At 41.0% G+C, this 26,166-nt stretch overlaps 1 protein-coding gene across 4 annotated transcripts; it reads left to right on the forward strand.

The window, feature by feature from the left end:
* Positions 1–4,795: 4,795 nt before the first annotated feature.
* Positions 4,796–19,182, forward strand: LOC141545130 (uncharacterized). Of its 4 annotated transcripts, none has more exons than XM_074272126.1 (6): positions 12,592–12,726; positions 13,148–13,253; positions 13,380–13,462; positions 14,901–15,027; positions 15,344–15,439; positions 17,603–19,182. In XM_074272126.1, exons 3-6 carry the CDS (start codon positions 13,400–13,402, stop codon positions 19,156–19,158), a joined length of 1,842 nt encoding a protein of 613 aa, XP_074128227.1. In that variant the 5' UTR covers positions 12,592–12,726; positions 13,148–13,253; positions 13,380–13,399; the 3' UTR covers positions 19,159–19,182. The 4 variants fall into 4 exon arrangements, with proteins under 4 accessions (XP_074128228.1, XP_074128227.1, XP_074128226.1 ...); XM_074272125.1 differs by having other exon boundaries at positions 12,605–12,734; XM_074272127.1 differs by lacking the exons at positions 12,592–12,726; positions 13,148–13,253; positions 13,380–13,462 and adding an exon at positions 4,796–4,890.
* Positions 19,183–26,166: the final 6,984 nt, after the last annotated feature.

Consider the following 26,166-nt stretch of genomic DNA (forward strand, 5'->3'; position numbering starts at 1 on the left):
TCCTTATGCTGCATCAGAAAAATTATAATGTAAACAAATCTCATTAATGTGATAGGAAAAAAGACCTCCCTTGGCAGTTTGCAATTTATTGAAATGTGAGAAATCACATCAGTAAGATAAAGCCAATGAAGATAATGGGAAAGCCTATCCCTAACCAATCCCTGAAATGCATCAGAAGTCACAGTAAGAATCATCAGGGTATGAATTTAGGGCTGGAAGAGACCTTATAGCTTCCTTTATTCCAACTCCTTCATTTTACAGATTAGAAACAGGTAAAAATAAGCAGTTGCTCCTTTCTAGACAGGATACAGGGTACCTGCCAGCATGTGCCCTACTGCTAAATCCATCTCTCCAGAATGGATACCACTGGGCCTGTGCAGATAATGTCCCTTTCCCCTCAGTCCAGAATGGAGAGGGAGCAAAAAATTATTAAATAAATGCCTATCATGGGCCAGGCACTTTGCAAATATTTACAAATATTTTCACAGTAACCCTGTGAAGCAATTATGATCCCCCTTTTAAAGTTGAGGAAACTGATAAATATAAAGGTTAAGTGATTTAGAGTCACATAACTAGTAAGTGTCTGATACTAGATTCCAATTTAGAACTCCAGACCTAGCTGTGATAGCCTCGCACCCCCTTCCACAACAGAACTAGTCATTTAATTGTGAAAATGAAAGAATCATTTTTCCTAAAAACATTCAACTAGTCTTTAACAGTCTTTAAGATTTTTAAAGCCTTTTCTGTCATCAACCCTTTGGCAGTTTGTTGAAACCTATTGACCCCTTTTGGGAATGATTTTATGCAAAATTCACAAACTAAGCTTAAGGTTCATAAAGAGAAGATACAGTTTTTCCCCATACAAGTTTGTGGATTCCTTGAAATTAGAATCCCTGCCCTAAGGAGTTTACAGCCTGATCAAATGTGAACTGGAGATATTTCTGTTGAGATAGTCAAGTGTTCTTTATCTTTGACTATTATCCTAATCTAATTGAAGAAGATTTAGTCCTTTCAAACTGAGCAGATCTCTGCTTTTAGAAACTGGCTAGGCTTTTAATAAGAATGATGTAAAAAGATTTCAGTGTAGCAAATTTTTCAAAAAATGAATAGCTATATGGTATAGTGAATAGAGTGCTTAGTCAGGAGTCAGGAAGATTTCAGACACTAATGTGGCCCTGGCCAAGTGACTTCATCCTGTCTGCCTCAATTTTCTCATTAAAATAAGCCCCATTGTAAAGAGTGCTCCAACATCTTTGTCAAGAAAACCTCAAATGGAGTAGAAGGTTGGACCCAACTGAAAAATTATGAAACAAAAAATAAAAATTTTTCAGGAAGGGAACATTTTACTAGCAAATGATAATGAGGAAATGAACATAAGTCTCATTTCAAGGGATTTATATTCTGGCAGAAATAGTATGTGTGCAGAAAAATGGAGGAGGTGGCAAGCTGACTGGTTCCAGGGCCCAAAAAACTGGATTCAAAATTCCACTTTTCTGCTTCCTACTTCTATGGTCCTAGACAACTGGTTTCATGCCAATTCCTCATTTGTAAAATGAAGGCCAGGTGGCCTCTTAGGCATTTTCCTCTGTCTCTCATTCCTAAAATACTTAACAGGAGAAGTTCAAACATCTAGCAAATTTAAGAGCAGCCTAATAGGCTAACTGACAAAGAATGGAAATAAACAGCTCTTTAAAATGAAGAAAAAAAAAAAAAAAACTTCTCTCTATAAAAAGTTGTGCTGTGTCACTAATGAAAGAAAAGCTAATCAAAATCACTCTGAGGTTTCACTTCATACCCAGCAAATTAGCCAAGGTGAACCCCCGCCAAAGAAATTCAGGGGGGTGGAGTAGAGAAGATTACTGTTTGAGGAATTGTAAGAAGAAAGAAAGAAATACAATTGTTGGACCTATAAATTGGAAAAGCAATTTGGAATGATGTTAAGAATGTGATTCAGTTGTTCATATCTTTTGACTCAGAACTCTCATCACTAAAAGCCTAAGGAGGTCAAAGATAGAAAGGGTCTATATACACAAAAATACTTACAACAGCACTTCACGATTAAAACAAAATAACTAGAAACAAGATCATTTTTTATCAATTGGGGAATGGATAGTATAAAATAATGACTAAAGAATTCAAAGCATCAAAGGAAGACATGAATTGAAGCAGAGTAAGGCAAGTAGACCCAAAAAAACCCAAAACCAATAACATCAATGTATATTGTCAACTGAATAGGGAACAGGAACTGGCCTCTAATTTGTGGTTGGCAACTTAAGAGACTTTACTCATTATCTAAAACCATCAGCAAGCTTTATTTGTAGACATGCTTTATGTCAAGCAAGGGAAAACCCCATTTGTACCTATATTTTCAAATGGCTTTAATAGACATGAATGTTGTACTTTATCAAAAGCTTTTTCTTTTGTTTTTACCCTTCTGATTTTAGGTAACGGTATAAGTATCATATTTGTCTCATAAGAAGAGTTTGGTAGGCCTATTGTTCCAAATAGTTTACTTAAAGTTGGAATTAGTTGATCTTTAAATATTTAATAGCCTTTACTCTGGTCCTAGTGCTTTTTCTTAGGAAGTATATTTATAGCCTGTTCTGCCTTTTAAAATTATCAGGCAAATACTTTAAAAATGGGAAAATAATTTCACTTTTTTTTCTACCATTATCAACACAACCTATGTGTAAAATCCTTCATCCAAATTTGAGAATAAATTACTAGATATACTGACAGTTTGAATTTCTATGATGAATTTTAGAACCCAATCACATACACATGTACTTACAAAAAAAATACTGTAATATTGCTTTCTCAAATTTATTATTCCATTTATTAAAACTTCCATATATATCTTTATCTTATTACCTTGTATAAGCATTTCTCTTTTATGAGCATATTACCCCTCTATTATACTTTGACCACAAAAATAGGTTAAATTGTAAGATCGGTATACTTGAATTCTATTATCAACTCAGAGATATTCCAGAATCAATCTATTATTTAAGATTTAGTGTTGTATTTAAACTTCTTTATTATAGAAGTTTGGTATAAAAGGAAAAGAAGGGACAGTGTTAAAATAATATCATATATCATATCCAGAGGGAAAAACTGCCTTAGCTCTGTTTGATTCCAGGTATGAGTCATATCTGATAGGCAATCATGTAGTCACAGTGTAAGGCTCAGGATTAACCAAGGGCAAATATTCCTTTTCAGAAAGGGAAATAGAACATTGAGGAAATACAGTGCCTAAATCATCACCAGAACTTTTCCCACGAGCACTTTCCAGACTGCAGCACATGCCATTTTCTTTTAATGGCTTCAAGACAATTCAGACAACTATCCCTATAAACAGAGCCCTCCCCCCACCCCCAGTAAATTTCAGGTCCAGCAATTGTTGCATTAAGCACTTCACAGTCATTAGATCACTTTGATCCACAGCAACAACCCTGGGAGGTGGGTATCATTATTTTTCTTTTTACAAATCAGGAAACTGAGGCAGAGATAAAATAACTTGCCTAGAGTACACAGCTACCTGACCAGGGAAGATGGGCTCAGCAGGGGCCCAGGCTGGCTAGTTTCTCTAGATGGTACTGCCACAGGAGATGCTGCCAGGGGCCCACAGAGCCTCCCAGGACCTGCCAGGGTTCTAGGCTTGACAAAGACACAGACTAACTTGCCATGTGGGGCTGGGGTAGCCAGTGCCAGAACCTTCCTTTTGGTGGTAATTCCTGATGGTAGGGCAAAGAGGATTCTGGCTGCGGGTCTGGCACGGCCCCTTGATACTTGCTGTTACTGGGGCAGGGACGGCACAGAGCCATCGGGGTCCTGCCAATGTGGGGCCCCCCTGGGACTCCTGCCCCCACCTCCAGCACATGGAGCATAGTGGCAGGCCAGCTTCCCACGTTCTCTATCTGATCACAGGTGAGAGGGAGCAAGGACCACACGGATGATGCTCTCCCGGCTCCTGGGGAGGGGGATTCGCTGAGTGCCCCCTCCTCTGAGCAGCCTCCCGGAGACTACCATGCCAAGCAGGAATGGTCCCGATGCCACTGCTGCGGTGCTTCCCCTTCCTGCACCCTTCTCCCCTTGGGTCTACATTGGCTCCTTGGACAGGATTTCTTTCCATAAAAGCAAACTCCAATTTGTGCCTCTTGTTTAAAGGGATGGAAGAGACCCGCAGCCTGACCGTACCTGGGGGCCAAAGTCAGATGTCACCATAAAGAAGCTGGGGAAGGGGGCAACCGGGGTGACAAGAGGCGCAATCTGCGCCCCCTCCCTTCCCTCTCTGGGTTTGGACATCACTTCCAAGAAGGTCTCCCCTTTACTACAGTGAACAGACACTGCCCATAGAGGAGGGGGGCATATGTGTATTATGTCAGCTTATTTTCCCCAGAGAAGGGCCTTGGAACATATGAGGGGGGCAGAGGGGGGGTCTGGAGGTTTGTGTTCTACAATCAGCTCTCACTCTCTCCATCTCTCTAGTCCCGCTGGAGGCTGTGGGTGGTACAGAGTGCAGCCCCTGGGGAGGGCCCACCTCCCCTGTCCTTGTTGGGGACTGGGGGCTCATCTAAGAATGGAGGAGGGAAACTGACCTGGCTGAGGATGAGGAGCAGGATTTAGGGCTGGGGAAGGGCAGGATGTGTGTCCAGTCATAAGGTCCCCAAAAAGGACCCTGCCCGGTGACCATGAAGACTGGGACAGAGGCCGGAGGTGAACATGACAGGCCTGCGGTGGGGGCAGAGGGAACGGTCTGGGCAGTGGCGATGGGGAAATCGGGCATCTCTCTCAGTCTCTTCTCCCCCAAATAATACCCCTTGAGACATGAGCAGAGATCAGCATGAAGAGGGAATGACCCCTGGGCTCCTGGTGGCCCCCAGCTCCCTGGTGAGTGGACATCCCCTGGGAAGTGTGGGTCTGCCTTTCGTCCTGGAGCCCCTGCCCCCAAGTCCACACATTTCTGCATCTGGGAGAGTGCTTTCAGATCAGCCTTAGGGATCAATGGGGGCACAGAGCAGTGACGTGTTTGACCATTATTAGGAGCCAATACTCTCCTGGACTTCTATTTTCAATGCTCCTGGCATCTCACAACCCACAGATTCTCCATCTCCCCCACATAGAAGCACTGACAAGCAGGCAAATGAAACTTGCCCATGGGCTGTGTTGGCCCTGAGTTGTCTCCATTAACACCCTCTCCAGCTGGCAGCTTTCCTCTGTGCCCTAAAGCTTCCTTTCCTCTAGGGCTGTAGTTCTCTCAGAGATTCAGAGGTAAAGGATGGGACAGAACAGGATCTAGATCCTTTGGGCAGCACCAAGGAAGAAGGACTTTTTTTTTTTTTTTAAAGGACAAAGGAAGGAAACAAGCATTTATGAAATGCCTCTCAGGTTCTAAGCACTTTACAGATATTACCTAAGTTGATCTTCACCAAACTTGTTAGGGAGAGGGTGTTATTTTTTTTCCCCTTTCAGGATTGAGAAAACTGAGACAGAAGTGAAGTGACTTGCCCAGTAGAGAGTGTCTGAGGCTGCTCCCAGACTGCAGGCCCGAGCTCTGTGGCTTTAACTAGCTGGAGGGGAGGGGGAGAGAAGAGAGAAAATAGATTCCTCTTCATAGCAAAACTTAAAGGAAAGACTTCATTTAAGACTACTTTTCTTTGTGTTCCACTCCCTTGGATTTGTTTCCATCCACACTGGGCTTTCTCTAACACCATCCTGTTCATTGCTTAGAGGCCCCCACAGCTTGTTCTGCCATGCCCTGTCAAGGAAATGCCCAAATTCTAGAAGTCATTTGGTCTGTGTGGAGTGTCCCAAAAGTCTGAGGGCGCTGGACCTGCCCTCTTTTAGTCACTTAACTCCAAGGTCGGCTCTTTAACTCAGACCAGGTTTTTAATCAACAGTTTGTGAGCTTTAGCTGGAAACAAATCATTACGCCTCTACATACCTTACTCTTTGTCTGAAAGGAAGTATTTCCTTTCAGTTTAAATTGAAAAAAACTAACATTCTGAGAAGAGTCTGAAGGATTCTTCAGATGCCAAAGGGAAATTCGACAAACAAGGGAAGGAAGAAGACCCCAGGGAACAGATCCCAATTTCCTGGGGCATGGGAGGGGCAGGCCTGTAGGTATTCCAGGTATCACTGACCTTTGGGGACAGCTGTGCTCTTCAGCCTTGAGGAGTAGAGACACCTAGACCCAGCTCAGAAGATCTTTGTACAGGGTGCTTATGCTGCAGAACAACTAGTCTTTGTGGATAAGGGGCCCAGCTCCCTGCATGCCCATGGCCTCACACAGCACAAGCTGTGGCCCGTCCACATGAGGGCTTGGCCTGACCTTGCCACACATGAGACTGTGTCCCTGTAAACAGGCAGGGCTCTGCCTCCAGAAATGGTTGTCCTCTGTGGACTGCCCCTGCCTAAATTATGCCCCCCAATAAAGCATTCTCTCTCTATGCTCTAGGGAACACCTATCCAGAACAACCCATCAATCAAAGAAAAAATAATTATTAGAGAATTTTGAGATATTTGTGAAATAAGTCAATCAGTATTAGAGCTAAATTAACCTAATTATGTTCTCAATGGATTTGAAAGGAAAAAAAACTATCAATAGATGGATTGATTAGGAATAATAATACAGATTTCCATTGATTAAGGCCAGTATTCTGATTCTAAACTCTGTAGAAATGCCTACACCTCCTTTTATATTTCTGGTTGTCCATGATCCTCCACTTATTTTACTCTTCTTATATACCCTTCTTCACTCACCTCTTCCAAGTCTGAGATCTTTTATTACTTATCATTTTGAAAGAAATTAATTTTTTCTTTACAACCATTGAAGAAAATTATTTTTGATCTCTGTGCTTTTATATTCTGAATACTGGAAAACATGACATTCTTACCATTTTCCAAAAGGCAGGAGAATGAATGGTTCCAGAATTGAAGATTGGCCTAAACACTTGAAGAGTGTGGATGCACAGGGCAGGAGTGTAGACAGGAGTTCTCCCTCAGCATCTGTTTCTAAAGAAAGGACAGAAGAGTCTATACTCAGAGTACCATCCCATTCCTCTAATGCTCCCTTACAGAGTTTATTTCTTTTTACTAATGTTAATCCAATGAGACCCATCTAACTCATTTGCTCTCCCTGACACCTCAGAAGAAAAACAGTGTACAGAAAATTCATTCTGGAGGAAAACCCTATAAATGTAGTGAATGTGGAAAAGCTTTCACACCGAGAGGAAACCTTACTCAACATCAGAAGATTCACACTGGAGAGAAACCATGTAAGGTATGTGAAAAAGCTTTCAACCAACAACTTATCAAACATCAGAGATTTCATAACCCCATAATGGGAAAAAAAAATGTAGTGAATGTGGAAAATCCTTCATCCAGAAATGATATCTAAACATGTGAGTTGAGAAAAACTATCAATTTTATCAATGTGTGAAATCTTTCACTAGTCACTCAGGCCTTATTGTACATTGGATAATTCAAACTGGAGAGAAACCTTATAATTGTAATATATGTGAGAAAACATTCATACAGAGAGGAGACCTTTTTTCACATCAGAAAAAAAATTTATAAATATAATGGTTGCAGAAAAGATTTCTCCCAGAAGGGACACATTAAGAACATCAGAGAATACATACTGGGAAGAAACCATATAAATGTAAATTATGTGGAAAAGCCTTCAGCCATCTACAAAACCTCACAAAACATCTGAAATTTCATTCTGAAGAAAAACTATACAGATGCAATGAGTGTGGAAATGCCTTTACCCAGAGGGCAATCCTTACTAAACATCAGAAAATCCATTCTAGAGAGAAACTTTACAAATATAACATGTGGAAGAGCCTTTAAGTCATCCATGCAATCTCACTGAACATCACAGAATCCATTCTGGAGAAAAACTATATAAATGTACTGAATGTGAGAAAGCTTTCAGTCAGAGGGAAACTTACTAAATATCAGAAAATCCATTCTGGAAAGAAATCATATAAATCTGGTGAATGTGAAAACGCTTTCACACAATGGGAAAATGCTAGAACTCTATCTTCCCAGAAATCAGCAGGAGTCAGGATCACTAAATGTCTTTATTCTAGATCTTTACCGTCCCCTCCAACGCCAGGTCACGAGTGGGAGTGAGCATGAGTTCCACCACCCAAGTTTCTCCTACTCCTCCCACACAAGTCACTTCCCCCTCTTTGTCCCACCAATCAAGTCAGCACAGAACAGCTGGGGAGGGTCAACCTTCAAACAAGTTAATAGGGAACTATCCAATTGGCAATTAGTCTCACGTGCTTCATTATCCAAGTGCATTGCTCAGTTCTACAGGAAAGCCTTATTGAACATCAAAGAATTCATAGTAGAGGAAAACCATATACATGTAGCATTTGTGACAAAGACTTTAGTTATACATGAAGCCCTTACTCTACATCTGAAAATTTATTTTGGGGAGAAACCTTATAAATGCAGTGAATGTAGATTCCCTAGAAGGGAATCCCATATTGAACATCAGAAAATTCATTCTGGGAAGAAAACCTATATGTGTAGTGATTGTGGAAAAGCTTTCTTTAGAAGAGGAAAATTTAATGAACATCGAAAAATTCATACTGGGGAGAAACCCCACAAATGTAGCATATGTGAAAAAACCTTCACCCAGCAACATCAACTTATTAAATAGCAAAGAATTCACTGGGAAAAAACCTTATAAATGGAGGGAATGTGGAAAAGCTTTCACCCAGAGAGGAAATTTTACTGTATATCTGAAAATTCATACTGGAGAAAAAATCATATAAATGTGATATATGTGAAAAGGCTTTAACTAGAGAGAAGACCTTTTTTGACATCAGAAAATTCATACTGGAGAGAAACCTCATAAATGTGAATATGGAAAAGCTTTCAGACAGAGAGTGTATCTTAATACTTAACATCAATGACTTCATAGTGGACAGAAATCTTGCAGTCATGCTTATAATAGATAATATTTTTAATAGAGCCTTAAGTTTTGCTTTGTGATTTCTGTGAATTATCTCATTTGAGCCTATGAATATACTGTGTGTAGTAAGGAAAAGACTTTACCCAATGTGCATCCTATGTATCCTTTTTCACTATTAGAAAATTAATACAAAAAAGAAATCACAAAATCTGAAGGCAGACTTTCACTCTCACATAGTAAAACATGTTACATTTTTTCCCATTAAAATGATGCATGCATGGATGGGGTGGGAACTAGGGTTGGTGAGAAGGGGAAAGAATAGAAGGAAAGAAACAATAATTATCAGTCACTCAACAAAATATAAATGAAAGTTTAACATCAACAAACCTATAGAAAATAAAAGCCTAGTGAAAGATTCAGTACTTAACAAAAGTCTTTGAGATAATTAAAAAACAATTTTATAGAAAGTAGATTTAGAACCATTTCTCACACTGTAAGCCTTCCAGTTCATCCTAAAAATGTGTGTGGAATGAACTATAAACTATAAAAAGAAGTGGATTTTTGTACTTATCTCAGTTTTTGAGGGAAGATGTTCCATTCTAAAAGTTGGAGTTATTAGATAAAAGGGTATATGTGTTACATGGTGTGGAAATTTTAAAAATAACTAAAGTTTTACAACAAAAGTAAACTTTGACAAAAAATATTGGGAAAACTGGGAAATGTTTTGACAGAAATTAGATCTCTCATGTAAATCTTCTGTCATCTGCCACAAGAAACTCCAAATGGACACATGTGTCCCATAAGGTTACAGTATAAATGAATTAGAGAGGAAAGAAGAACAATCCAGAGTGTTACAGAAGACAAAAATGAATAATTTTGATAGATAAAATTCAAAGGGATTTTCATAAACAAATCTAATAGTCATTATTAGCTGGGAAACATATGAGAAAAATCTCCATCATTTTTTCTCATAAAAATCTTATAAACAAAATGTATAAGGAAGTGATTCTAATTTAACAGATTAACAAACATTTCCCAATAGTTCAAGGAAATGAAAAGGAAGTTTTCAAAGGAATAACCATATGAAAAAATTCTAAGAAACAGTAGAAATGAAAAAAAGGTGAAAATAGTATGCTTTGATCCATATTAATTCTCCATAGCTTTCTCTCTCTGGATACAGATGGCATTTTCCAGCCTAAGTCTATTGAAATTGCCATGCAAGTCGCTTAAACCCAGCCTCAAAAAAAAAAAAAAAAAAAAAAAAAAAAGAAATTGCCATGGATCACTGCAGGGTTGAGAAGTCAAGTCCATCACAGTTAATCATCACAGTCTTGTTACTGTGTAACATGTTCTCTTGGTTCTGCTTGCTTCACTCAGCAGCAGTTCATGTAAATCTTTCTAGGCTTTTCCAAAATCTACCTGCTCACCATCCTTTATAGAAGAATAATATTCCACTACATTCATATACCATAACTTATTCAGCCATTCCCCAATTGATAGGTATCCACTCATTTTCCAAACATTTTTGTACATGTGGGTCCTTAACACCTCTTTCATGGTCTCATTGAGACAGACCAAGTAACAACACTGTTGGATCAAAGGGTATGAACAGTTTTATAATCCTTTGGGCATAATTCCAAATTGCTCTCCAGAGTGGTTGGATCATTTCACAACTTTATCAACAATACAGTAGTGTCCCAGTTTTCCCACATCCCCTTCACATTAATTTTCACATTCTCTTTTCCTTTCATCTTAGCCAATCTGAGAGGAATGAAGTGGTAACTCAGAGTAGTCTCAATTTGTATTTCTCTAATCAATAGTGATTTAGAGCACTTAGAAAATAACAAATGATTGGCTCAGGAATATTTGAAAACTCATTTGGAATAATGCCCCCAAAGTTACTAAACTGTACATATTCTTTGATCTTGTGATGCCATTACTGTGATCAAGGAAGATCAAAAAAGAACAGATCCTACATATACAAAATTATTTACAACAATTAATTTTGTGGTGATAGTATTTCAGAATCTAATTAGAATCTAATGGAGTGCTCATCATTTGGTTAATGGCTAAACAAATTAAGGTATATCAATGTAATGAAATATTATGGTATTTTTAAAAACAAAGAAATGATTTCAAAGTGACCTTCAAAGACATGTATGAAGTGATAAATAGGGAAATGGGCAGAAATAGGAGAATAATTTATAACAAAAATTATCAAATCTGAAACACAAGAATTCTGGTCTGTTATTGTTTGTCCTTTTTCAAAGAGGACCAATGACAACATGGTTGGTCTCGTTTCAAACATGAATTGGATTTGCATAAAGTCATCAGCCTCACTCTCTCCTCCTGAGTCATTAAAGTCTAGGGACAAGACAAAAGTCAGGATAATGGAGAAGATTGAGGAGGCAGTGAACGACCTAGGCATGTTCAGTGACTGACCAAACTGTCAGTGCTCCACAGACCCTGCTTCTTTCGCCTTCCTGGCCATTGGAACAAATTGTTCTCATCTTCCCATTCTGTCTGGGGAAGCTTTCATGGACTTGGGATGGATACTCTCCCTCCAGCTCACCAGATGGTTGGAGGACCCTTGGCTACCTTCACCCTGGTTTAGGTGGATGGCAGATACAGTTTTAGGGGGTATGACCCGCTGGGCATGCTACAGCTTCTAGGAGCCACAGGTGAGAGCAGGGGAACAGGTACACACCAAAGGCAGAGGAGCAGGCCTCCCCCCAGAAGTGCCAGCGCTCCCCACACACCCCATCCACTCACACAAAAGATGACTGCCAATTCACAGCTGGATTATAAAGGGAGTCTAATCCCCACAGGGATTCTGTTGCCAAATGTTGCCAATGTTGCCAACAGCAAACAAAAAGGTTACTTCTTTTGCTGTGTGTGTATTGTTTTCTCCTTGTAGTTATTAAGAGAGGAAGAGGTTCAGAAGGCGTGGCAGGAAGGAGAGGAGTGACTGGTTCACCTTGTTTCCATTTTGTTTCATTTTGTTTCCATTGAATAGCCCAGGGTCGTTTGTAACTTTGTTTCATCAGCACCTCACACAGTATCTGACATGTAACCAACTAGTCCTTAGGAAATTGACTAATTACCCAGAAGCACAGTTAATTTCCGGGCACTGACTTAGGAGAAATCGTCACTTAGAACTAGGGCTAAGTTCTTGGACGAGCCTTGTAGTTCAAGCCTATCAATGGACCCAAATGGGGCACTTCCAAAGATGGACTGCCCTTCCATGAGCCTAATAAAGCTCATGTTTAGGGAGCTTTTGAAGTCTACATTCTCTTATTTGATTCAAGGGAAGGGGAAGAAGGGCCTCGTGGCCCCAGGAAACGAGCTGCTATCTGCAAAAGGAAGGCCCTCATCTGTCAGAAGTTAAGGAGAGGCTGACGTGCTCCCTGGGAAGCCCGGGGCTCCGTGCTCCACCACCCTTCCCCAGGCCGCTCTACTCACCACTCCTCCTCCACTGCCGTTAAAACCCCGCCTCTACTCCCCCTCTCCGCCCCAACACCGTGAAGTGGACACCCACAGCGCATTAGGAAAGAAACTCTGCGAATGGGTCCTATGCAAACGGTTTCCATTTTCCCCACCATCCGAACTTCATTTCCCAGAAGGCTGTGCGGGGTCAAGTGGTCCAAAGCTCATAGCATTGTGGGAGGGGTCATTGAGTACTCTCAGCGCACTTGCGTAATTCCGCTTTGGCCCCGGAGTTTGGAAGAGTGGATAATTGAGAGGCGGGTGCCCGGCAGTCCCACATGCCCGTGTGTCTGGGCGCGCGCTCCCAGGTTTGGCGGTGCGTCATTGATTTGGGAGCCTGATGCTGGCTGTGTGTGTGTCCCCCATTCTGTCCATGACTCCCTAGAGCTCTGTCTGACATCCTACTGTGTGACCGGGGCGACCCTCCCTAGCAGCCCGGGAGGGGTGTCACCCCATTTTACAGAAGGGGAAACTGAGGCAGGCCGGGCCCCAGTGTCTGAGATTGAAATGGAACTCAGATCTCCAGAGTCCGGACTGTGGGAGACACTGTGCCCGTGTCCTGGTGGGAGGCGGGGGAAGGGGAGGTGTCTCTCTGTCCTAGGGGGGTTCTCTGATTCTGTCTCTTGTCCTGCTGAGGACCTTGGGTGGGATGGATGCAGCCCTTGGGAGAGTCCATCTCTTCCGGCTGGGGGAGAGAGACACAGATCTGACGGGGAGACCTCTCCCTAGAGCTCTGGGCAGTGGCTGAGGAAGAGGAGCAAAATCTGAGGCCTTGGAGGGCCCCTAGGAGGAGGATCCGAGCCAGTGACTGTGGAGAGTAGGACAGAGGCCCGAGGTGAGCATGACAGGTCTGCTGTGGGGGGCAGGGAGGGAAGAGTCTGGGCAGGGGGACTTAGGGTAGTGCAGAGGCTGGGGGGAAAGGGGATGGGACTTTCCTCCTCAGCCTCTTCTTCTCCCCCAGACTCTGCCATCCCTCAAGACATGAGCAGAGATCAACATGAAGAGAGAACAACCCCTGGGCTCCTGGTGGCCCCCAGCTCCCTGGTAAGTGGACATCCCAGGGGGAGTATGGGTCCCCCTGGGATCCTGGGGCCCCTGACCCCAAGTCCACACATGCCTGCAGCTGGGAGGGTGCTTGGGGATCAGCCTTGCCCTGTCTCTGATGGGGAAACTGAGGCACAAAGTGGTGACATAGTTGGCTATTAGGAGCCAATACTCTCCTGGACTTCGATGTGTTTTCAATGCTCCTGGCATCTCAAAACCCACAGACTCTCCGTCTCCCCCACATAGAAGCCCTGACAGGCAGACAAACGAAACTTACCCATGGGCTGTGTTGGCCCTGAGGTGTCTCCATTCTTGCCCTCTCCGGCTGGCAGGAAATGAAGCTTTGTTTTCCTTTGGGAGGCAGGAACTAGGGGAAGGGCAAAGAAAGGAAACAAGCATTTATTAAATGCCTCCAAGGTTCTAAGCTTTACAAATGTCCTCTCAAGGAAGGGGTATTTTTTTTTTTTTTTAAGCAATCGGGGTCACACAACTATTAAGTAATAATTGTCAGAAGCCATATTTGAACTCAGGTCCTCCTGACCTCAGGGCCAGTGCTCTATCCACTTTACCATCTAACTGCCCTAGAAAGGGGGTGTTATTTTTCCCCCTTCAACATTGAGACAGAAATGACTTCCAAATTTTTTTTCCTCCCTTCTTCCCTTCCTTATCTTTTTCCCCTCTCCAAGATAGCAAGTGAGCTAAGCTGTGTATCTACAATTTTTATCATACAATCTTGCTTTTACTATGTACAGTGTTCTGGTTCTGCTCACTTCACTCAGCCTCAGTCATGTAAGTCACTCCAGGATTTTCTGAAATCAGCCTCCTCATCATTTCTTATAGAAAAATAATATGCCATCACTTTCATATACCGTAACTTATTTAGTCATTCTCCAATTTATGGAGAATTCAATCTCCAAAACTGCCACTACAAAAAAAAAAAAAAAAAAGGCTGATACATTTTTGCTTATGTGGATCCTTTCCCTATTTTATGATCTCTTGTGATCTACCACCAGTAGTAATGTTGCTGCTTAAATGGTATACAGTTTGTGACACTTTGGACATAGTTCCTCTATAAGAGAGGGGCTTCCTGGAGGCCTGAGGGGGTGCTGGGGAGGGGTCAGCAGTGGCGGACATGGGGAGGCCACTGGAGTCCCCACCTTTTGCTGGGCCATTCCTTCTCCTGTGGCCTTTCTGTGCTTTTTTAAAGAAATCTCCTTTGGTTTGGTTTCCTGGTGAAAGCCTCCTGGGGGGCACACTCCAGCACATTTGTAGAGGTCAGCAATTCTGTGGCTTTGATCACACTTGGCGACCTGTAGAATTGAATCCATGTTAGGTTTGGGGGAACCCCAGGCCCCACCTCTCTGTCCTGGTTCCTGGAGGCTTTTGAGTACATGGGAGGGGCAGGCCTGTGGATGAGCAGGTGTGTTTGGTGTTCCAGGTGTCACTGACCTTCAGGGACGTGGCAGTGCTCTTCAGCCCTGAGGAGTGGAGACACTTGAACCCAGCTCAGAAGATCTTGTACCGGGAGGTGATGCTGGAGAACTATGAGCACCTGGTCTGTGTGGGTAAGGGGCCCAGCTCCCTGCATGCCGGTGGCCTGGCTCAGCACAAGCTGTGGCCCATCCATATGACAGCCTGGCCCTGGGCCTGACCTTGCCATCCATGACACTGGCCCCTGTAGCCAGGTGGGCTCTGTCCCCAGAAATGGGTGCCTTCCATGGGCAGCCCCCAAGTCCTCATGATCAGTGAACTCCCACAGCATGTGTGGCCCCAGCCTGGCTCCCTCAGGATGCCCAGCTGTGGCCTTTGGCACAGTGCCAGTCTCTCCCTGAGGGGGGGAGCTGGCATGGAGGTGGCTCCCATTTCTCTCCCCTCAAACAGGGCTTCCTGTCTCCAAGCCAGAGCTGATCTCACAGCTGGAAGGTGGGGGAGGCCCATGGACACTGTTGCAGGGAGAACCCAGAAGCCCCCATCCAGGTGAGAGATATCCCTACACAAGCTGGCATGAGGGGCCTCCTCAGCCTGGTCCCTGCTCCCAGTCTATTTGTGCCTAAGAGGCCTCTGCCTGCCTCCTCTTAGAAAATCCTCACATGTGCCCTGCCCCACAGAGGTTTCATCCCGATTTTAAAGATGAAGAAGGCCCCTGGAGGAGACCACTCACCAAGAGCTAAGTGACCCTCCTCCCTCCAAGGCCTTGCCCTGCCCTCTGAACTGTTCTGAGGGCCCAAGTGCCGGCCCTGCCTCTCACAGCCTCATGTCCTTGAGGACACAGGTACCAGGTGGGCACTGCCCTGGCACTGGACATAAGCAGGGCTCTGCCCCCATTACTCCCCACCCCAAGAGAGCACAAGGGGCTTTGGGCCACAGACTGGCTTTCAGTTAGTCAGTCAGTCAGTGAATGCTTCTTCAGCACCACTGTGTGCCAGGCTTTGGGGAGTCAGGATGCAAGGAATCCTGCTTTCCTGGAGCTTCCAGTCCAGGGGGGAGGCAACAGGCAGAGAGCTGTAGGATGAGTGCCTCCCAGGGCAGCTGGGGAATGATCGTCAGAGGGAGGCGCCTTGCAGGACTTTTGTAGGAGGCAGAATTTCATCTGGGGCCTCAAGGAAGCTGGGCAGTGGGAGGAGAGAACATGCAGGCATGGGCACAAGGCAGGGAAATGCCCAAGGCAGGTTTCTTTGGCTTTTGTGGTTCCTGCACCTGTCACTGGGTCTTGCATGTGGCAGGTGATCAGGAAGTGTTGGGTGAACCGCATGTGCCTGGTACCCAACTTGTAGCCTTTCCCCACTCTCCTTGTTCTGCCTCCAATGAGCACTTCTCTAATTTTTAGAGCTATAGAGCGGTTTGTTCTATCACTGGGGAAATCTTGGCTTCCTTCCTTTGAAAACTCTACTTTGTTCTCAGTTTCTCCTCCAGCGCCAAGCCTCCCTTGCTTCCTCTATGTTGCTGGGTCCAAAATTGGCATAAACTCCTATGCTTGGACTCAAGGAACAAACTGAGGTGGGAGCAGCTACTGCCAGAATGGATCTGGGTGTAAGTGGGCTCCAGGAGCAAGGAATCAGCAGGGGGACGGGGCAGCCAGAATAGCAAATGGGAGCTAGTGTTGGAGCTAAATTTAGTTATGTTCTCTATGGATCTGAAAGAAAAAAAAATAACCAACTGGAGGCCAGGAAATTAATTAGGCATTCTAAAACAGGTGTCCAGTGATTAGGGCCAGTTTTCTGATCTCAAACTTTCTAGCAGTACCTGTTGTTCATCTTATATTTCTAGTTGTGTACAACCCTCCACTTTTTTTATTCCTCTTATGTCCTTACTTTAGTCATTCAGCTCTAAGTCTGAGTACTTTTATTACTTTATTATTTTGGTGGAAAGAAATTGGTTTTTACTTTACAACCATTTGAAGGAATTTGTTTTCGATCACTGCTTCTGTGTCCTGAACGCTGGAAAACATGACAGACCAACAACCTTGCTACTGTCCAAAAGGCAGGAGAATGAATGGTTCCAAAATTGGAGAGTTGCCTAAGCACTTGAAGAGTGTAGATGCGCAGAGCAGGAGTCTAGCCAGGGGAAGTTCTCCCTAGCATTTGGGCTTTGTTTTGTTTTTAATTAAAGCTTTTTGTTTTGTTTTGTTTTTCAACAAAACATATGCATGAGTAATTTTTCGGCATTGACCCTGTAAAATCTTGCATTCCAAATTTTCCCCTCTTTTCCCCCACCCCTTCCCCTAGATGGCAGGTAGTCCCATACACATTAAATATGTTAAATCCAATACATATTGTATACATATTTATACAATTATCTTCTAGCATTTGTTTTCAAAGCAGGGACAAAAGAATACCTTCATCCAGCTACCATCCCATCCCTTTAACAAGCTCCCTCATGGAGTTTATTTTTGACTCTTTCAACCCTCAATCTCATTTGATCTCCCTGATCTCTCAGAAGAGAGAAACAGTCTAATGCAAATTTCTAAATGTAACTGAAAAAGTACGGTTCTGGTGTTAAGTATCTTTCATTATTCTTACATCCATGGAAACAGTCTTGAGAAATAATGAGGATTCAGTAGAGTCAGTTTCTTTTCCTCTCACTCATCAAATAGAAAATATTTACTTTCTTTACTTTTTTTTTCCTTTTCCCTTCACTCAGAATTTGAGACTAGGCTGAAAACCCAGAAGACAGTTCAAAAGAAATGCATTTCTATGGAAGAATCATCCAAAGAGGTACTTAAACAAGTTGGTCCCTGGGATTCTAAACCTGGAGAAATTTATAGTTGTGATACCAAGTTTGATGGACATCAGCATAATAAAGAGATCAATTGGAAGCCAGGAACAGTCACCCAAGAAAACATTTCTAATGAAGCAAGAAGACATGAAGATAACAAATTTGAGGGCAATTTCAGTTCACAGTCAGTCTTTGCTTTACACAGGAATGGTTTTTCTAAAAAGATGCTTTATAATTGTGATACACTTGAAAATAATGTGAAGCCATCTTCAGACCTGAGTAATCATAATGGAATCTTGGACAAGGAATACAATAAAACCATCACTGAATGCACAGACCTTATTCAGGATTACAAAATAACAACTAAAGGAAATCCTTATAAGTATATTGAATTTGGGAGAACTTTCCCTCAAAGACAATACATTACTCAACATCACAGAAGTGATCCTGCAGGAAAACCTTATACCTATAGAGACTGTAAAAGAACTATCAGGCAGCTGACACACCTGATTCCAGATCAGAAATTTCACGGTGAGAGTGAACCCTGTAATTGTACTGACTTTGGAAATTCCTTAAGCAATAGTTCATCCCTTATTCTGTGTCACATAAGTCATAATGGTCAGAAGTTCTATCAATGTCACAAATGTGGAAAGCTCTTCAGCAATCACACAGGACTCCTTGTACACCAGAAAATTCATTCTGGAGAAAAACCTTATATATGTAGTGAATGTGGAAAAGCTTTCACTCTGAGGGGAATTCTTACTGAACATCAGAAAATTCATACTGGAGAAAAACCATATAAATGTAGTGAATGTGGAAAAGCATTCACACAACGAGGAAGCCTTATTGAACATCAAAGAATTCATAGTGGGGAAAAGCCATATAAATGCAACATTTGTAACAAAGACTTTAGTCATCCACGAAGCCTCACTATACATCTGAAAATCCATTCTGGGGAGAAACCTTATAAATGCAGTGAGTGTGGAAAAGCTTTTACCCAGAAGGGATCCCTTGGTGAACACCAAAAGAGTCATTCTGGGGAGAAACCTTATGTATGTAGTGAATGCGGAAAAGCTTTCCCTAGAAAGGGAAAACTTAATGAACATCAGAAAATTCATACTGGGGAGAAACCCCATAAATGTTCCATATGTGAAAAAGCTTTCATCCAGCGACATCGTCTTATTGAACATCAAAGAATTCATTCTGGAGAGAAACCTTATAAATGTAGGGAATGTGAAAAAGCTTTTACCAAGAGGGGATATCTTACTGAACATCTAAAAATTCATACTGGAGAAAAACCTTATAAATGTAATGTATGTGAAAAAGCCTTTACTCAGAAGGGAGACCTTTCTCGACATGAGAAAAGTCATACTGGAGAGAAACCCCATAAATGTGAATGTGGAAAAGCTTTCAGCCGGAGATTATATCTTACTCAACATCAGAGACTTCATAGTGGGGAGAAGTCTTGCAATGATTCCTGAAATAATTAAAATTTTTATAATGCCTTAAGTTTTGCATTATAGTTTCTGCTAATTATTTCATGTGATTATTGCCACGATATGTGGCAAGATAAAGACTTTACCCAATGTATATCCTGTGTACAATTCTTATTCACATCAGGAAATTAAAACCAAAAAAAATGCTGAAATTTGCAGATAGACTTGCACTTACTCACATTAAAGCATGTTAATTTTTTTCCCATTAAAATGACAGTTACATAGATAGGATGCAGACAGGGGTTGGAAGATGGAGAAGGAGAGAGAATAGAAAGAAAGAAACAAAATTTATCACTCAACTTTAAAATATAAATGAAAGTTTAACATCATTAAGCCTATAGAAAATAACCTAGTGAAAAGATTCATCATTTAACAAATGTCTTTCAGAAAATTAAAGTTTTACAGAAGATAGATTTAGAATCATTACTCACACTGTACTCTCAGTTTTTCCTAGATTCTCACCTTAAAAATTTGTGTGGTATGAACTATAAAATATGAAAGGAAATGGAATTTTTAATTATCTCAGTTTTTGAAGTTAGATATTCCATTATAAAAGCTGGACTTATTAGAAATAAGGAACAGAAATATCTGTGTGTGTGTGTATTTATATGTTTATGACAAAAGAAAAAACAGGTTAACAAAACTACGAAGACATAATGAAACAACATATAACTTATAAAATAAATTAGTTAAAACCTACAAAGGCAATTCCCAATCTACATTACAGTAATAGTCATGGATATGAAAATTATTTTCAAGTGAAAAATTGAAAATCACATTTAAAAACATTTAGTTCCTATAGTAATCAAAGAGTAACAAAAATGTCATTGAGGTACTCTTGGAATTAGCAAAAAAAGTGACACTTGGTGACAAAAAGGTGTCACTAAGTGACAAAGAAGTGGCACTCGGTGAAAAAAGGTGTCACTCGGTGATAAAGAGGTGGCACTTGGTGACAAAAGGGTGAAACAGTGACAGGTGGCACTAGGTGACAAGAGGTGGCACTAGGTGACAAAAGAGGTGACAAGTAACAAAAGAGATGGCACTAGGTGACAAGAGATTGTACTTGGTGACAAAAGAGGTGACAGTGACAAAAAGTTATCACTTGATGACAAAAGAGGTGGCACTTGTGATAAATATGTGGCACTTGGTGACAGGTGGTATTAGGTGACAAAAGAGGTGGCACTTGATGACAAAGAGGTGTTATTATGCAAACAACAGCCCTCCCAAATAGAGCTTTCTAATCAAAGATTGTCAGCAGTATTTTTGAAGAAAGAGCTAGGGAGGCTTACAAGAAATGTATGCCCAATTTAAATTACTCTTTTCCAAACCAGAAATAAAATCAAACCACATAGAATTAAAAGGGAAACAGTAAGTTGGAAAATGCATTTGTACATTTGCAGTGAGTTTCTCTGATAAAAGTCTAATAGGCAAGATACCAGATCAGTAAATTAATACAAATATGCTAACACAATGACAATTTCTTAATAAATAAAGTAGTACAAATTGTTAGGTTTCCAAAAAGATGGCAAACTTAACCATCCAGAAACTTCTCTAAATAGATAATAGTAAGAGAAATGCACATTTATATTACTCTGAGATTGTGCCATGACACCCATCAGATTGACAAAGTTTGACCAATAAGCATTGATTATATTAATGCTATGTGCCAACACTTGTACTATGTGCCAAGAATATAAAACAAATGTAACAATACCTGTACGATATTGTAGAGGTATTGAGTACCTGTGTAAGCATTCCTTGTGTTGATCTTGTATACTAATATACAGTTTGCAGTGTTGTGAATGTTTTCATTACTAGTTCTGAAGGTCAATCGGGTACTATAAACAAAAAATCATACCTTTGACCCAGAAATATCAGTACCTCAAAAAGAGAATTAAAGATCCCATATATGCAAAAATAGCAATAGCACCTTTTCTTGCAACAAAGATCTGTAAGCAAAGTGAGTGCCCATCAATTAGGGGATAGCTCAAGAAATTATATTAAAGTATACTTAAGTGTAACATGCTCTCCTGGCAGTTACAATTACTAGTCTGCCCTAGACCCAACAGAGTACCTTTGACCACTGTCCTTTGCAACTCTACCCGGCTCGCCTCCTCTGAGGCCTTCAAAGGTCTCTGGCCACAATCTCTTGAATCTATAGCTTAATAACCAGTAGCGCACTCAAGAACAGCCACGTTTAATCTTAAAAGCCTTTATTGTACCTACTCACATAATGCCCTGACTTGATGCCCTGACTTGTTGGTTCCCGAGTGAACACCTGGTCAGAAGACCCATGTGTTCACTACCAAAATCCTTACCTCTTTTGGCTATCCATCTTGGCTTGGCCACCCAGGCTAGGGAGCCAGGGTGAAGAGCGCCAGGTTAAAAAGAGTGACTGCTGCCTGCAGTGGGCTTATAAAGGGCCTAGGAGGTCACACACACAGCCAATCAACAAGAGAGTCATCCATTACGAAGTTATCTCATCTCAGCCAAGATCCCACCTACAAGGCAGTCCTATTATCCACAGAAATTACTTCTGGGCCTCAATCTCCCGATGCACTGTGTCCTCCCATTTAAAGGGCCCTTACACTTAAGGTAACAATATTGTAACAAGAAATATCCAGAGTATATTTTCAGTAAAGATAAAGATGAGAAAAGTTACAGGCAAACCCAACTTTCTGACAGAAACGACCAAAACTATGAAATGTCACAGAAATAACAATGAAATCCAAAATAAAGCAGAAAGAAATTCCTCTTTCCAGTCCAGAATTGTGTAAAAGGATGTCTACGAAAGAATAGATGAATATAGGAGGCCAACGGATGTGGAGAGAGAAAGAAAACAAATATTTGTTACACATCAACTGTGTACTAGCCACTGTGCTACCTGCTATAGAAATTTCTCTTTTCGTTTTATCCTTATGTGAGATAGCACTAAGTGATATTATTACCCCCATTTTAGGAAAACAAGGCAGATGGTTTGCCCAAGATTACACAGAATCTAGCCCAGGTTTTCTTGAATCTAAGGCTCTATCCCTTGTACCAACTAGCTAGAAGAAAGACAGTGTGAAATGAGCATGAATAAATCTGAAGCCAATTTATTGAGCAAGCCATTACAAAGTGGTGCCTGCCCCATATTCAGCCCTGAAACCAGAGGCTAGCTCTGCTCTGTAAGAAAAGAAGTCAAAAACAGAACCAGCACTTCAGGCCATCATTTAGAGTGGAGTCAACGAGTTACTGTGGAGTTATTGCCTTGGAACACTAGGAGCCACAGCAGAAAACACCATCAACTCAGCACCTGAGAAGCAGCAGGAAGATGCCTGAAACAAATGTGTTCTCCAACATTCTGCTACAACCTCTTAGAGCCCAGACAGAAGAAACCAACTGCTGACTGTGCAAAGAAGACCCATGATATACAAAGCCACAATTTAATGTCAACTACTCCATCAAAATTGGCAGCAACAGTGGAATTCAGATCTCATAGGGAAAGTAGCCAAAAGTTCCAGTGAAGATTGGACTGACCAGAACATAACATAACAAGAACTAAAGTTGAAAATATGGCTAAGTGAAATGTAGCAGACAGAATGACAAATATTATTAAGAGAAACACCAAACAAGAGGGAGCTGAAGTTCTGAAGGAAAAATGTCAAGCAGGGCAGTTTAGGGATGATCATGTAAAATTATAATTACATAATCCCCCCAAAAATAAGCCAAAGCTGAAAAGAAGAAAAGCATAAATAACAAATCTACAATTTCATTTATATTCCTATTTATCAGAAACTTAGATGTCTATGTTTGTTGATATTTACGAAATTTATAATTAAAAATTGGAATTTGGATAACCTAAATTTGTAGCAATATTAACACAGATAAATTATATGTAAGACATTCACTGAATATCATAACTCGATCAAAATCAATCCACAAACATTTATTAAGGACCTATATATACTGAGGGTGTAGGGTGTGTTCAGGGAAGACTAGTACCTCTGCTGTGAGGGCTGCTGATTACTTCCATATAATTTCTGTCCATGCCTTGTAACTCATATACCTTCTTCCTAATAACTCTAGCTTCAGATAGGGCCAAGTAAACTGCCCAACAACTCCAGGAAAAATTCCAAGAGCAGAACAGAGGTCTATATACAACATTTGTAGATGTGATCAAGCCCTTTGATACTATCAGTTGTGAGAGATCAGGGAAAATTATGTCAAAATTTGGTTGTCCAGAGAAGTTCATCAGTACAGAAGGTTAATTCCATGCTGGCAAGCTTGCCCGGGTTCGGGGCTATGGGCAATACTCTCGAGCTTTTCCGGTTACCGATGGAGTGAAACAAGGCTGTGTGCTCACTCCCATGCTTTTCAACATGAGATTTTCAGCCATGTTGTCAAATGTTTTCAATGAAGATAAACAAGGTATCGTAGTCAGCTATTGCACTGATGGTAAATTCTTCAACTTGAAAAGGCTGCAAGCCAAAACTGAAGTGGCGGAAGAGTTGATGCATGATATACATACATACATATATATATATATATATATATATATATATATATATATACATACATATATATATACATACATATATATATATATTTGCAGACGATTGTGTGCTCAATGCAGCTTCTGAAGCTGAGATGCAACAAAATATGAATAATTCTCTGCTACTTATGCTCATTTAGGCCTAACAATTAACTCTAAGAAAACACAGGTCCTCTCTTAAACAGCGCCACACTATCTTTATGTGAAACTATCAATTACAGCAAATGAAGCTTTGAATGCTATAAATTCTTTTACCTTGGCACTGTACCATCCAGGAATGTCCACATTGATAATGAGATTGACATAACCATTGCCAAAGCTAGCTCAGCATTTGGGAGTTCTGAAGAAAAGTGTGGGAGAGGAAAGATGACCGATTACCCAAACTGAAGGTCTACAGAGCTTTTGTACTGACTTCACTGTCATATGCTTATAAAACCTGGACAGTATACCAACACATGCCAGGAAATTGAATTACTTCCATTTGAATTGTTTTAGGAGCATTCTAAAGATCAGCTGGCAGGATAAAAAAGTGAGACATTGAGGTCCTTTCTCAAACTCAGTTACCAAGAATTCCAACTCTACTGCAGTGAGCACAACTCCGTTGGGCTGGCCACACTGTTTGAATACCAAATGTATATTTGCCAAAAAGATGATTTTATGGAGAAGTCACACAGGGCAAGGGCTCACAAGGTAGTTAGAAAAAAATGATACAAGGATACTTTCAAAGGTTCTCTTAAGAATTTGAAATTAGATTATACGACATGGGAGACACTGGCACAAGACACCCAGCATGGTGTGCCCTCATCAGAGAAGATGCTGTGCTCTATGAGCCATATGAACAGAGCAGAATTGAATTAGCCCAGAAGAAATGCAAATTGCACAGACTTAGAAAAGCCATCCCAAATGTTCATAGGGACTATTTGTGACCTGTGACAGAGCATTCTGAACTCATGTTGGTCTGATTAAGCACAATCAGACACACTGTAACTCAACTCTTAACAGTGATACCATTTGAGAGCAAAGGACTACAACCATCCAACCAACCATGTACCATGCACTGCACTAAGTACTCTAAAGAGACAAAAAGAGGCAAAAGACAGTCCCTGTCCTCAAGAAGCTTAAAGGCTACTTGGGAAGTGGACAAAAAAAATATATACAAACCAGATAAAATAAATAAGAACTAATCACCAGATATATGGTAGAATTAAGAGGGATTAAGAAAAGCTTTCTGTAGAAAATAGGATATTAGTTGTGTTTTAAAGAAATCTGGAAGAGCCAGAGGGCACAGAGAAGAAAGGAGAAACATGGAGGACAGTTAAAGAGAATGTCCAGAGCTGGGAGGTGGAGGATCTTGTTGGTGGAACAGGTACAGTAAGAGGTCAGGGCCAATGAAAGGGAGAAAAGTTATAGTCAGGAGAAAGTTTAAAAGCACTGGAAAGGTGTGAGGGGCCTGGGTTATAAAAGGCTTAGGATGCCAAATAGAAGACTCTATATTTGATAATGGAAGTAATAAGGACCCACTGGAGTTTACTGATTGAGGGGAGAGAGGGAGGCTCACAGGGTTGGATCTGCACTTAAGGGATTTATTTATAAAATAATTTTAGAGAAGTATGAAGAATGTAAAGAAATCTGGATAGAATATTATGGCATAATACAAAATGGAAATAAAGCAAAGCCAGAAGAGAGGACACAAATTACTGTCTTGAAATAACAAAAGCAATTGTAATGAACAAAATCTTGTTGCTGCTATGGCATGATGTAAAAGCTATTAAAGTTCTCAAAGTTATGAATGTTTGTGTAAGATTACTGTGTTAATAGAAAAAATAAATATAATAAATGTAGAGAAACAATGGGACAACTCATAAACTAATGAAGAAACAGGACAGTTTCTCTAGAGAAGCCAGCCATCTCAACCAAATGAGAAGCAAAGGTGTTTTATAGGGCAGGTGAGCCAGCCAATCTGAAGCTATAAGGCCCAAGAGAAAGACAAGAGAGAACATGTGCTAAGCAAGTAAAACCACTACCCTCATTTTGATCACCATATCCCCTCAAATCCTGATGAAGACAGACCATTTAAGTAACTCTGTGATTCTACAACATATCTATTAAATTGGTTAAGTCAATAACAAAAGAAAATAACAAATGCTGGAAGGACTGTCAAAAATAAGCATATTCATCCACTGTTGGTGTCGTTATGAAATGGTCCATGAATTTTTGTAAATATTTTGGAATTATTCCCCCCAAAGTTACTAAACTGTACATAACCTTTGACTCATACCCCAAGATGATCAAAGAGGGAAAAATCCTACATATACAAGATCATATACAATTCCTTTTGTAATGCAGAATATTGGAAACTAATGGATTAACCCCTCATTTGAGAAATAGCTGAATAAATGAAGGTATAGGAATTTAATGGAATATTGTGATATAATAAATGAAGAGATGGTTTGAAAGAG

The sequence above is a fragment of the Sminthopsis crassicaudata genome, chromosome 5 (genome assembly GCF_048593235.1).
Source record: "Sminthopsis crassicaudata isolate SCR6 chromosome 5, ASM4859323v1, whole genome shotgun sequence".
NCBI classification, from domain to species: domain Eukaryota; kingdom Metazoa; phylum Chordata; class Mammalia; order Dasyuromorphia; family Dasyuridae; genus Sminthopsis; species Sminthopsis crassicaudata.